This window comes from Mesoplodon mirus (assembly GCF_964341445.2).
Source record: "Mesoplodon mirus genome assembly, chromosome: 1".
In the NCBI taxonomy this organism is placed as follows: Eukaryota; Metazoa; Chordata; class Mammalia; order Artiodactyla; family Ziphiidae; genus Mesoplodon; species Mesoplodon mirus.
Window position 1 is genome coordinate 26,630,190 of NC_138976.1, and position 13,846 is coordinate 26,644,035.

Below are 13,846 nucleotides of genomic sequence, written 5' to 3' on the forward strand. Positions count from 1 at the left end.
TAAAATTTATTTTCCAACTCTGTTGGTTCTCAAACTTCTCAATTCATGGAATACCAAATTAGCTAAAGAGCTAATCACTTGCCACTGAGAGAAACTACAAAATTAAATCTCTGCATCTAGTGCTGATTTAATTAAAACAGTCATTCTATTTATAAAATCAGATACCTAAATTAAACCTAAAACAGTGTGTATAGTTTCAAATTCTGAACTGTCTGCTGGTCAGATTGTGCTTTGACTTTGAATCCATTGCCAACATTAAGCAGTTAAAATTAACTGTCTCACTCAATGCCTGAGTATTTCACCAAATGTGAAGTTTCTACTAGGTTGTGTTAAATCCATAAATATTATTAACAAGTAATTGAGAGGGTGGGAAAGAAGAAGAATAAAGAAAAGAGAGCAACTAATACATAAGACTTTAATAGTGGGGTAAGAACTGGGTTTGCTCCATGTGTGGTCTTCTAGCTGTAGACTCTTTTCTGTCATTCTACATGTTTTTATCCTGTGCTCTCTTTTTTTCTTATTTTTGCTTTAGGCACTCATAATAGTAATGACAGCCTATACAGAAAATATGTGTTTGATTTGCACAGAAATTAAGTGCCTTCAAATACTTTTTCCTTTAAAAATTCAATCTGATTATAAATAAATTGGTTGGAGACATCGAGATTCAGGAGCAATGTTGCCACATTTCCATGACTGAGATCAAAATACAAAAATAGTTTTTCATTTACAGATAGAAATAACAAGTAGAATAGAATGTTTTATGTTCTCTGGAGAATGAAAGAAGCTTATTAAGTTTAGGGGGAAGCTGTGATGATTTTGCTATTTCTTTTGTCCAGATTCTGAGAGTTCCTAAAGCAAATCTTCTCTGCCGATCTTGCTTGATCTGAGAAACTCCCTTCTTTCTCTCCTGTGTGTCTAGTTCATTTTTAGCATATTGCCTCCCACCAAGAGAAGTGATGGGCCTACACATTTGTTTTGTATTTAGAAGGGTGTATCAAGGCATACAGAGCAAACCAGTGCTTCTCTCTATCTTTCTTTCTTACTCCCCATCCAGCACACACACTTCATCAGTGCATTAGAAACAGAATCTTATTACATTTTAAACAAATACTCACAAAAGGAAAGAATCCAACCTTTTAAACTGCTGGGAACTTCAGACCAGCATATTGAATTTAATGAAATATTAGATTTTATTACAGGTATATATATACACTTGTATTGAACAGTTTTGTAAATCATGTAGATGCTTTTGTATATTATTCAGAAGGTGTATTTTGTATTGGTTTTAATATTCTTAAAAATTCTCCTCTGCAGCTTAGTTAAGCCATGACTTAGAAGTCATCTTATTTCAATGGGTAGGTTTATGTAGATGATCAGTAAAATAATGTCACTATGTTAAAGCTGTTAGAACATGAAAGAATTTAGGAAATGCTTTTGAATTAACTTGGATTTATAATGGAACTTTTTCTAATATAGTAAAATTTAGTAGAAATTCCTTAAATATGTGTTGTAATTCTTACTAGAATCATTGCCCTTCGTGATGTATGGAGAAAGATGGGGGGGCAGAGAGAGAATATGTTTAGACACCTAGAGAGAAGGGAGAAGTCTTATGTCCATGTTATTAAGCTTATTTTTCACATGAACTAAAAATATCTTAATGTTTATTTGAGTTTATAGTCAATAATGTTTTATAAACAGAATTTGAAAAACACTGGTGAGCGGTACGTATAGTCCATGTGCCCTTTACACTTGCAGTTGTTTGCAAGTGGATGGAACTGAGATTGTTATGTCCTGTAAAACAATAGCAATTTTGACTTCTGTGGACAGGATAAGAACTCTTCAGCCATCTTTCCTGCAGCTATAATCTATCTCTGTGTTTTGCCTCATCATGTCTGTAGCAACTTGTAAAAGTTCAAAGTCAATGGATGATCACTGAGATATAGTGATTTTTAATACAAGCTGGAATAAATGAATTACGGAAGTTGTAGAAATTAAAAGATTCCTTTCTCAATTGTTAGTCACGCCTCGAATTGATTAGTGATGTTCCGAGTTGTAAGTTTACAGCAGGATTTTCCATGGAAGAGAACAGATTTCTTTGTTCTAAGTCTCCATTTGAACTAAGATGCATACGCAGTTTGGTTTCAAGTGAAACATAAATGACTTAAACATTTTTTATTTTTTCACTGAGGGAAATCTTTTGTGTTTGCTTCAAATGTCAAACATTTCCCATCCCTTCATTTTTTAGATCAAGAATTTATGTAATCAAGATAATAATAATTATTTTGTTATATATCCTGGCATATTTCATTGGAATCTTCTCTAACAGAATGAAGATTATGGCTTAAAAAAATCTTTTGAGTGGTGGTATGTTTATAAAGTTCTGCTTTACATTTGATCTGTTAATGATAACAGTTATCATTATTCATCATCCTATTAAAGAAGTTGGAAGCTCTTATTACAAAAGCAATATTAAGTAGAAGAAAGATCTTAGAGTAATTAATTACTTTGAAGTGAGAAGTATTTTTATGTGATGACTTAAGACATAGGGTAGGGCCTCCCTGGTGGCGCAGTGGTTGAGAGTCCGCCTGCCGATGCAGGGGATACGGGTTCGTGCCCCGGTCTGGGAGGATCCCATATGCCGCGGAGCGGCTGGGCCCGTGAGCCATGGCCGCTGAGCCTGCGCATCCGGAGCCTGTGCTCCGCAACGGGAGAGGCCACAACAGTGAGAGGCCCGCATACCGCAAAAAAAAAAAAAAAAAAAAAAAAATCATTTGAGGGCTTCCCTGGTGGCGCGGTGGTTGGGAGTCTGCCTGCCGATGCAGGGGACCCGGGTTCGTGCCCCGGTCTGGGAAGATCCCACGTGCCGCGGAGCGGCTGGGCCCGTGAGCCATGGCCGCTGAGCCTGCGCGTCCGGAGCCTGTGCTCCGCAGCGGGAGAGGCCACAACGGTGAGAGGCCCGCGTGCCGCAGAAAAAAAAAAAAAAAAAAAAGACATAGGGTAAATAACTCTTTTAAGCATTTGTAAAAATCAGAGCTTTAAAAATGTTGGATATTTGCTATATGTTGTAATGTAAAACATATTTTGTTTTTGATGTTTTTGCTCTTCCTTTAAGGTAGGGAAATGTACTCATTTCAGTGAAGATTCAAAATTAAAAGAACACTGTCAGTTCTAATAAGCCTACAAATTAACTTTTAATCAACTGACTGTGCCCTTCCTAAACAATTCAAATGGGTTTTTTTCCTCAAGAGGTAAAACATTCTCAAATTTTAAACATAAAATAGTAATGCAGTTTTATAAAATACCACTTTTATATTGTATGTCTTTTACTTTATGCTTTGGCAAGACCAGACTGCTGATTTTATATTAAGCTATATTGGGTTTTTTTTTTGTTTTTTTTTTTTAGAGGACCTTTTTCATGCTGGTCTCTCCACCTAGAATTTCTATTCCTATCTTCTTAGGCTAGTAGAAAAGGTCACCCTTTTTAGTTTGGTGCACACCACACCAAACTAGGTCAGATGCCACCCCCAGCTTGAAAGTGCCATAAATACTATATGTATCTATATTTATCTAGATATCAGTGCACTCTCTTATTGTTTTAGGATTGTCTCTTTATATGTCTTCTCTGCTAGAATATAAGTTCCTTGAGAGCAGCTACTTTGTATTCACTTTTTTATCCCTGGTACTCAACACAATACATAATGGGTGCTCAGAAAATATTAAAGTGGAAGGTGTTTTGAGCTTGCAGTAAGGAAGACAAAGGGAAGTAGACCTTCAGATCTCTTCTATCCATTTCCACTGCCACTATCCTAGAGCACACCATCATCATTTTGCACCAGACACATTGAAAAGCCTCCCAACTGGTTTTTCACTCTTTAAGTTTTCACCTTTCAACTCCATCCTTAATCTGTTGTTCACACTACAGCTGTGGTTACCTTTCTAAATCTGAAATCTGATATGGCACCCTCAGCTTCCCAGTAGTCTCCCACTCCTTTTAAAAGTTCCATATTCATCTTAAGAGAAAGACAAAACTCTTTAATATAGTTTACAGTGCCATAAATGATGTCATCTTAGATTTCCAGCCTCAGCCTTTGCTTTCTCTTGTCGTAGTCTATGCTTCAGTTATACTGACTCCTTTCAGTTCCCAAACTTATGCAAATATTGTTCTCCCTGGCCTGAATACTTTCTCCTTCCTCCTCTACCCTTGCCCCAGTTCAGCTATATAATTTCTGTTCATCCTCAGGCTTCAGCTTCAGAACCTTCTCAGACCACTCTTCCTCCACAAGTCTAGGTTAAATACCTTTCTTTGGTGCTCACATAGCATTCCATGCTTACCCATATCATAGTTCTTATCAGACTATACTGAACTTGCCTGTTAACATGTCTATATCACACATTATACAGTAAGTTCCATTAACAATAGCAGCAGTAGCAGTGACAGTAATAGTAACTATTAACCACTTGTTCTCAATAGATAAGCCAGCCACAGTGCAAAATAAATACCACCTCATTTTACAAATGAGGAAAATAAGTCAAAGAGGTGAAATACCTTCCCAAGTCAAAGAGCTAGTAAATAGCCAAACTAGGATTCTAACCCAGGTCTTTCTGACTAGGCCCATACCCCTAACCACTATGACTTGGAAATGTCTTGTGATTTACCTTAGCACACTGATTGGCATATAGTAGGCATTTTATAAATATCAGTTTAATGAATGGATTGGTAAAACCAATAGAAGGAAATAAGAAAGACTTGGAGGTGGAGTTTGGAGTATAAATTAATTCATCTTTATAGCAGTGTTTAATGAGGAAAGCCTTAATGGGTTGATGACTTTTTAAAATCCAGAAATGACATAGAAGCAATGGAGGCATGGGCCAGAAAAATTACTCTGAGGAGAAGAAGGATGGCAATATGTACAAAAAGATACATATGGTAAGAGATGTTAGTTTGATGACAAATTTATTGTTACCAAAAATGACTTGATTTTCATTGCTAAAAATACATCAGTTCCCTACTTTTAAAATCTTGTGAATCTGATGTTTATTACTAAAATAGCTGAAGAAATGTTAATGATTTAGCAATGAAAAGTGTTAAACATATCTACTGGGTATCTCTTCATAGAACATTGGCCAAATAGAATAGTTCTACTTTGTGCTACTTCCACATCTAGCCCTAGTTATTCAGATTGGGTAAGTTGTATTTGTAGCAATTTTTTAAGATGACTTTGTAAAATAATTAAGGAAAAATATTTGTTAACTAACTTGCCCATAGATATATAATCAATTTACTTTTAGCCTGAATTCTGTTAGTAAGCCTTTCACATGGTAGTTGTTTTATGGAATTGATTCATTCTACCGTCTTTCTAACAAAGCAGATAAACTCTAAACATGAGGCTGTGTTCATCCAGGAACATTTCACACTACTGAAGATGAAGCTGATCCTCAGAGTATGACTCAGATATATGTGTTGCCTGAAATTCCTCGAGATCAAAATGCTGCAGAATCATGGGAAACCTTAGAAGCGGTATGTTAAAAATGATTTTCCTTTGGTAGCTGTGAGGTATGAAAGTAAGTAACTTCCTCTTTCTCTTTCTTTTTAAGGACTTAATTGAACTTAGCCAACTGGTTACTAATTTCTCTCTCCTAGTGAATGTAAGTATATAACTTTTTGGCTCAGAGATGTTAGATTAATAGGATAAGAGACTTTTATCAGTCACTAGGCTTCTGATTAGAATTTTAATAGAATTTACAATTTTAAAAAAATTAAGCCTCCTTATTCTTTTTTTAAAATTAATTAATTTTTTATTTTTGGCTGTGTTGGGTCTTCGTTGCTGCGCGCGGGCTTTCTCTAGTTGCGACGACCGGGGGCTACTCTTCATTGCGGTGCGCAGGCTTCTCATTGCAGTGGCTTCTCTTGTTGCAGACCATGGGCTCTAGGCACGTGGGCTTTGGCAGTTGTGGCACGTGGGCTCAGTAGTTGTGGTGCATGGGCTTAGTTGCTCTGCAGCATGTGGGATCTTCCCGGACCAGGGCTCGAACCCGTGTCCCCTGCATTGGCAGATTCTTAACCACTGCGCCACCAGGGAAGTCCCGAATTTACAATTTTTAAGACGGGTATTGAGCCATGGACAGAAGTCTTAACTGTCCTCAAATCCCAGTTCAATTAAAAAAAAACATTTATTAAGCACTTTTTATAAGAAAGGTACTTGGTATTGGGGTTCTGACAAGGTTGGATATAGAAATGAAGCCTGCTGTCTGTCTGTAAGGATTTACAGTGGGTCGCCATAAGCTGGGACCCACCCAAAACTGAAATTTCAAGCATTATTGTTAAATGCAAAAATAAGGTGTGAAGGGCGTCCCTGGTGGCGCAGTGGTTGGGAGTCCGCCTGCCGATGCAGGGGACGTGGGTTCGTGCCCTGGTCCAGGAGGGTCCCACGTGCCGCGGAGTGGCTGGGCCCGTGAGCCATGGCCGCTGGGCCTGCGCGTCCAGAGCCTGTGCTCCACAGTGGGAGAGGCCACAGCAGTGAGAGGCCCGCGTACCACAAAAAAAAAAAGAATTTTAACTCGGGGCTCTCTTTTCTGTTGCATTGATCCATATGTCTTTTTTTGGTGCCAGTACCACACTGTTTTGATTACTGTAGCTTTGTAGTATTGTCTGAAGTCTGGGAAGGTTATGCCTCCTGCTTTGTTCTTTTTCTTCAGGATTGCTTTGGCAATTCTGGGTCTTTTATGATTCCATATAAATTTCAGGATTATTTGTTGTAGGTCTGTGAAAAATGTCATGGGTAATTTGATAAGGATAGTATTAAATCTGTAGATTACCTTGGGTATATGGCCATTTTAACAATATTAATTTCTCCAATCGAAGAACACGGGATATCTTTACATTTCTTTGCATCATCTTCAGTTTCCTTTATCAGTGTTTTATAGTTCTCAGCATACAATTCTTTCACCTCCTTGGTCAGGTTTATTCCTAAGGTTTTGTGTTTTTTTGATGTGATTTTAAAAGGGATTGTTTTTTTACTTTCTGATATTTCATTGTTATTGTAAAGAAATGCAACAGATTTCTGTATGCTAATCTTGTATCCTGCTACCTTGGTGAATTCATTTATCATTTCTAGTAGTTTTTTTATGGAGTCATTAGGGTTTTTTCTATACTACTCAGCCATAAAAAAGAATGAAATAATGCCATTTGCAGCAACATGAATGAACCTAGAGATTATCATACCAAGTGAAGTAAGTCAGAAAGAGAAAGATACCATATGATATCACTTATATGTGGAATCAACAGAAACAGACTCACAGACAGAGAGAACAGACTTGTGATTGCCAAGGCAGAAGTGGGGCTAGGGAGGGATGGATTGGGAATTTGGAATTAGCAGATGCAAATTATATATAGAATGGATAAACAACAAGGTCCTATTGAATATAGTTCCCTGTATAGCACAGGGAACTATATTCAATATCCTGTAATAAACCATAAAGGAGAGGGGAAAAAAACCAAAAAGTTTTTCACTTCTTTGAGATCAACATTATCCTTCCCAACCCTACCACACCTCAGCATATTTTCTTCTCTTAAGAACCCTTGATTCTCTAATGTGTTCTTTCTAGAATATGATTTCTCAGCTTTTCAGTACTAGCGACTCACTCTGCTTGTTTTCTGGTTTGTGGATTTTTTTCTTGAAATGTAATGCCTAAAATTGAGTACAGTAAATTGTTAAAAGCGTTTTCCTTTTTTTAATGCTTCTAAATCAGAAGCAGCAAAATGTTTGAAATTTCTGAATTAGGTATCTATATAGTGTGTTAATATATTTGCATATAAAAGGGAATAGTACAATATAAATCCCAAAATATGTTGTTTTTACAATCAAGATTTATTCAATTATTGTAACTCATAATCTGATCTAATGCAGTTTGTAAAATCTGTACATAGTTTGTAAAATCTGTATCGTTACACAAATATTTACATTTGCCAAAAGTCATAGATATGTACACGATAAAATGGATAAGTTACAGTGTATGTAAATTATACCTCAAAGTTGATATAAAAAACAATCTAAACATGTACAAAGTTCTTCTCATTCAAAAGGAATACATTTCTCTTCCAATGGAATAGGCATGTGAAAGGGAAATTAAGGGTTTGTGGCCACTTAACAAGTTGTATTTCTGATTACATTATGTAAGCAGCTCCTAACTCCTAATCTGAGGAAGATTTGTGCAGGAAAACTTTGGGTGTAGCCATGGCTGTATACAAATGTCCTATTTATAATAGTCTGTGTAAGGACATGAGACAGAATGCTATTAGGCAAAAGCTCAAGGGAGAACCCCTGATTACTGTTCCCAGGGTGAGTGAGTTCTCATGACCACATTGTCAAGCACTCAACAGAAACTCCATTTAGACACCATATGATTTGGGAACGTAACAAGAGTGACCACATCCTCTCATTATCGTCACATGGTCATGATAGTATCTACGCTAATTAACCATGTATTTATGGAGTGCTTTCTATGTGCATAACACTGTGCCAAACTCAATGAAGAATAGAGAATAGTATAAAAAAAGAACCTATGGTTTAGTCAAGATAGTTACACAACATTGTGAATGTACTTAATGCCACTGAATTGTACACTTAAAAATTGTTAATTTTATATATATATATTACCACAATAAAAAAGTACTTGCAAAGCCATTGAGAGATCCACATGTGGTCCAATAAATGTCAATAAGTTAATATCTACTAGGCACCCTGCTTTTTTTCTTCAACCTTATTGCTCAAGTGCCCTCTTCTATTCCTGTATCTGTGGAACCAACCCTATTTCTAGTCAAGGGGAATTAGAAGAACTCTGGGCCATTCGCTCAACAGCACATCACCACTGCTACTAGTCCAGTTTTGTCTCTACCTTTTGTCTTATTCCTTATGGCTTTTATAATCAAGTTTTAGTCCCAATGCATAAAAACTGGGTTGTAATAGATTAGATCAGATTCCTCCATTTATTACCAATGCGACCTTGAGGATGTTAACAACACTAGCTTTGTAAGTTGGTGGGAAGACTCCATGAGATACTTTCTGTTATTTCCCACTCCATTCCCTACCACACTGACCCACTGCATTCTTTCTTTTGTCCCTCCCTTATTAGATTCCCTCTTTGCTTGGTATTCTGCTTTGCCACCACCAATACCTTTAGACATTTTAGTACTATGGTTCCTATAGTCCCTTTCCTATTACTAAAATCTCCTAATGTCAACACCGTACTTACCTACTCTGTTTATTGCCTACTGTAGGACAGTATACTCTGCCTGTATATCATAGTGTTTGTGTGTTTGTTTCTGGGCTTTTCTCTGTATATGATTGCATGTTAATTAAGGCATATAGATTATGTATCTTTGGAGTTCAGAACCAAGATAGCTCAATTGGTTGGGATCTAAGACTAAAGCTGGCCTTGAAAGCTGGCTGGAATTTAGAGAGTGAAGAATAAAGGAACATACCTGGAATTTTGGCATTAGCATCTTAAACCTGTAGCTTTCCAAGCACATTGATTAAACTGCACAACTACCAGCAAGGGAAAAACAATTCTTCATTAGTTTTGACTTCAAATGCCTAAATTGCATTCTACTTGACAAATATTAATAAATCACATTTTTTTCAGTCTCTTAGGTGCTCCTATAACTGCTTATTAAGATTCTGTTATTTTTTTCAGGCAGACAAGGAAACCTAATTCAGTGTTTCTTAAAATCCATGGACATATTCTTAGAGTATTTCGAGAATTGTTTTCCTTTAAAAAGGGAAAAGTCTGTATATTACTCTAGTTTGAGAAAACTACAGTGTCCCTCATAAATGGTTTTAACTCATTGTTAAAGGGATGTTGAGAGCATATATGAGGTGCCAAATGTTAAAAAGGAAGTTTAATTGTTGTCAGGTTTGGGAGGCCTAGGAGATGAAAGCAAACATAAGCAAATCAGAAGCAAAAAGGGAAGGCTCGTAGATAGTGACGTGTAGGCTTCTGAGCTGCCAGTGTTGTTAGGAGCTTGGTGTGCTGTACCAGGATAAAGTTATGTATGTATGGTTTGGCCCAGCATAAAGAGCCAAGGTCATAGTGGACAAGTGGTGACCAGATTCAGCTCTGAATGGAGCCTAGTTCGGCATTCTATGGACAGTGATAGACAACTCTGACACCAATTTGCTGCCTAACAATAATTGTCTAACTATATCACTGAGTCCTCCTTACTCAAGGAATAGAATTTGAAGATATGGGCAAAATTTGAGATTCAAATCAAGCAAAATAGGGGAAGAAGAAGGTATAAAAAGAAAGAGGGCCAACTGTTTGTTGATCCCGGGAGAGGGGCTGGTCTGTGCTTTGCTTTACCTCCATGCCATTATTTAAGCAAGCTTCCTGATATCAGTAAATATGTCCTTACAGGTGTGGACTACTGTCCAGGGTGAGATAGACTTTATCAAGTACTGGTGATTGCGGTGATGGGGAATATTACAGTTCAAATAATCAGTGATCTCAGGCTTCATTTTGTTTTGTGGTCCTTTCTCCAATTATTCCAAAGGATTTTTGTGGAAAAAAAATTTTTTTTTATTGGAGTATAATTGCTTTACAATGTTGTGTTAGTTTCTGCTGTACAGTGAAGTGAATCAGCTATATGTATACCTATATCCCCTCCCTCTTGGACCTCCCTCCAACCCACCCTCACCCCCCGCCATCCCACACGTCTAGGTCATCACAGAGCACCAAGCTGAGCTTCCTGTGCATTATAGCATGTTCCCATTAGCTATCTATTTTATGCATAGTAGTGTATATATGTCAATCCTAATCTCCCAATTCGTCCCACCCTCTCCTTCCCGCCTGTGTCCACATGTCCATTCTCTTATGTCTGCATCTCTATTCCTGCCCTGCATATAGGTTCATCTGTACCAGTTTTCTAGCTTTCACATATATGCGTTAATATACGGTGTTTGTTTTTCTGGCTTACTTCGCTCTGTATGACAGACTCTAGGTCCATTCACATCTCTACAAATGACCCAATTTCGTTCATTTTTATGGCTGAGTAATATTCCATTGTATATATGTACCATATCTTCTTTATCCATTTGTCTGTCGTTGGACATTTAGGTTGTTTCCATGTCCTGGCTATTGTAAATAGTGCTACAATGAACATTGGGGCACGTGTGTCCTTTTGAATTATGGTTCTCTTAGGGTATATGCCCAGTAGTGGGATTGCTGGGTCATATGGTAGTTCTATTTTTAGTTTTTTAAGGAACCTCCATACTGTTCTCCATTTATTGTTTGTAGATCTTTTTTTTTTTGTGGTACGCGGGCTTCTCACTGCTGTGGCCTCTCCCATTGCGGAGCACAGGCTCCGGACACGCAGGCTCAGCGGCCATGGCGCACGGACCCAGCCGCTCCGCGGCACGTGGGATCCTCCCAAACCGGGGCACGAACCCACGTCCCCTGCATCGGCAGGCGGACTCTCAACCACTGCGCCACCAGGGAAGCCCTGTAGATCTTTTGATGATGGCCATTCTGACTGGTGTGAGGTGATACCTCATTATAGTTTTGATTTGCATATCTCTAATAATTAGTGATGTTGAGCCTCTGTATGTCTTCTTTGGTGAAAAGTCTGTTTAGGTCTTCTGCCCATTTTTTAATTGGGTTGTTTGTTTTTTTTTCATATTGAGCTCCATGAGCTGTTTGTATATTTTGGAGATTAATCCTTTGTCAGTTGCTTCATTTGCAAATGTTTTCTCCCATTCTGAGGGTTGTCTTTTTGTCTTGTTTATGGTTTCCTTTGCTGTGCAAAAGCTTTTAAGTTTCATTACGTCCCATTTGTTTATTTTTGTTTTTATTTTCATTACTCTAAGAAGTGGGTCAAAAAAGATCTTGTTGTGGTTTTTGTCAAAGAGTGTTTCCTATGTTTTCTTCTAAGAGTTTTATAGTGTCCGGTCTTATATTTAGGTCTTTAATCCATTTTGAGTTTATTTTTGTGTATGGTATTAGGTAGTGTTCTAATTTCATTCTTTTGCATGTATCTGTCCAGTTTTCCCAGCACCACTTATGGAAGAGGCTGTCTTTTCTCCATTTTATGTTCTTGTCTCCTTTGTCATAAATTAGGTGCCAGTACGTGTGTAGGTTTATCTCTGGGCTTTCTATCCTGTACCATTGATCTATATTTTTTGTTTTTGTGCCAGTACCATACTGTCTTGATTATTGCTGCTTCATAGTATAGTTTGAAGTCAGGGAGCTGATTCCTCCAGCTCCGTTTTTCTTTCTCAAGACTGCTTTGGCTGTTTGGCATTCTCAAGAATGGTAATTTGTTGTTGTTGTTGTTGTTGTTGCGGTACGCGGGCCTCTCACTGTTGTGGCCTCTCCCTTTGCGGAGCACAGGCTCCGGACGCGCAGGCTCAGCGGCCACGGCTTGCGAGCCCAGCCGCTCTGCGGCATGTGGGATCTTCCCGGACCGGGGCATGAACCCGTGTCCCCTGCATCAGCAGGCGGACTCTCAACCACTGCGCCACCAGGGAAGCCCAGCCATTGGTAACTTGATAGGGATTGCATTGAGTGTGTAGATTGCTTTGGGTAGTATAGTCATTTTCATGATATTGATTCTTCCAATACAAGAACATGGTATATTTCTTCATCTGTTTATGTCATCTTTGATTTCTTTTTTTTTTTTTTTTTGTGGTACGTGGCCCTCTCACTGTTGTGGCCTCTCCCATTGTGGAGCACAGGCTCCGGATGCACAGGCTCAGCAGCCATGGCTCATGGGCCCAGCCGCTCCGCAGCATGTGGGATCTTCCCGGATCAGGGCACAAACCCGTGTCCCCTGCATCGGCAGGCAGACTCTCAACCACTACGCCACCAGGGAAGCCCCTCATCAGTGTCTTATAGTTTTCTGAGTACAGGTCTTTTGCCTCCTTAGGTAGGTTTGTTCCTAGGTATTTTATTTTTTTATTGCATTGGTAAATTGGACTGTTTCCTTAATTTCTCTCTGAGTTTTCATTGTTGGTGTATAGGAATGCAAGAGATTTCTGTGCATTAATTTTGTATCCTGCAACCTTACCAAATTCATTGATTAGTTCTGGTAGTTTTCTGGTGGCATCTTTAGGATTTTCTATGTATAGTATCATGTCATCTGCAAACAGTGACAGTTTTACTTCTTCTTTTCCAGTTGGTATTCCTTTTATTTCTTTTTCTTTTCTGAGTGCCTTGGCTAGGACTTCGAAAACTATGTTGAATAAGAGTGGCGAGTGTGACGTCCTTGTCTTGTTCCTGAGCTTAGTGGAAATGCTTTCAATTTTTCACGATTGAGAATGATGTTTGCTGTGTGTTTGTCATACATGGCCTATATTATGTTGAGGTAGGTTACCTCTATGCCCATTTTGTGGAGAGTTTTTAACATAAATCAGTGTTGAGTTTTGTCAAAAGCTTTTTCTGCATGTATTGAGATGATCACATGTTTTTTTATTCCTTAATTTGTTAATATGGTGTAGCACATTGATTGATTTGCATATATTGAAAAATCCTTGCGTTCCTGGGATAAACCCCACTTGATCATGGTGTATGATTCTTTTAATGTGTTGTTGTATTCTGTTTGCTAGTATTTTGTTGAGGATTTTTGCATCTATGTTCATCAGTGATAGTGGTCTGTAATTTTCTTTTTTTGTGATATCTTTGTCTGGTTTTGGTATGAGGGTGATGGTGGCCTCATAGAACGAATTTGGGAATGTTCCTCGCTCTGCAATGTTTTGGAAGAGTTTGAGAAGGATGGGTGTTAGCTCTTCTCTAAATGTTTGATAGAATTCACCTGTGATGCCATCTGGTCCTGGACTTTGTTTGTTGGAAGATT

At 38.1% G+C, this 13,846-nt stretch overlaps 1 protein-coding gene across 4 annotated transcripts in view; it reads left to right on the forward strand.

The window, feature by feature from the left end:
- STX17 (syntaxin 17) overlaps positions 1–13,846 on the forward strand; it is an 85,348-nt gene that overhangs the window by 63,714 nt on the left and 7,788 nt on the right. For all 4 annotated transcript variants that reach the window (XM_082619737.1, XM_082619736.1, XM_082619735.1 and 1 more), the window contains exons 5-6: positions 5,403–5,518; positions 5,596–5,646. In XM_082619737.1, the coding sequence (XP_082475863.1) occupies positions 5,403–5,518; positions 5,596–5,646 (167 nt within the window). The remainder of the gene's footprint in view (positions 1–5,402; positions 5,519–5,595; positions 5,647–13,846) is intronic.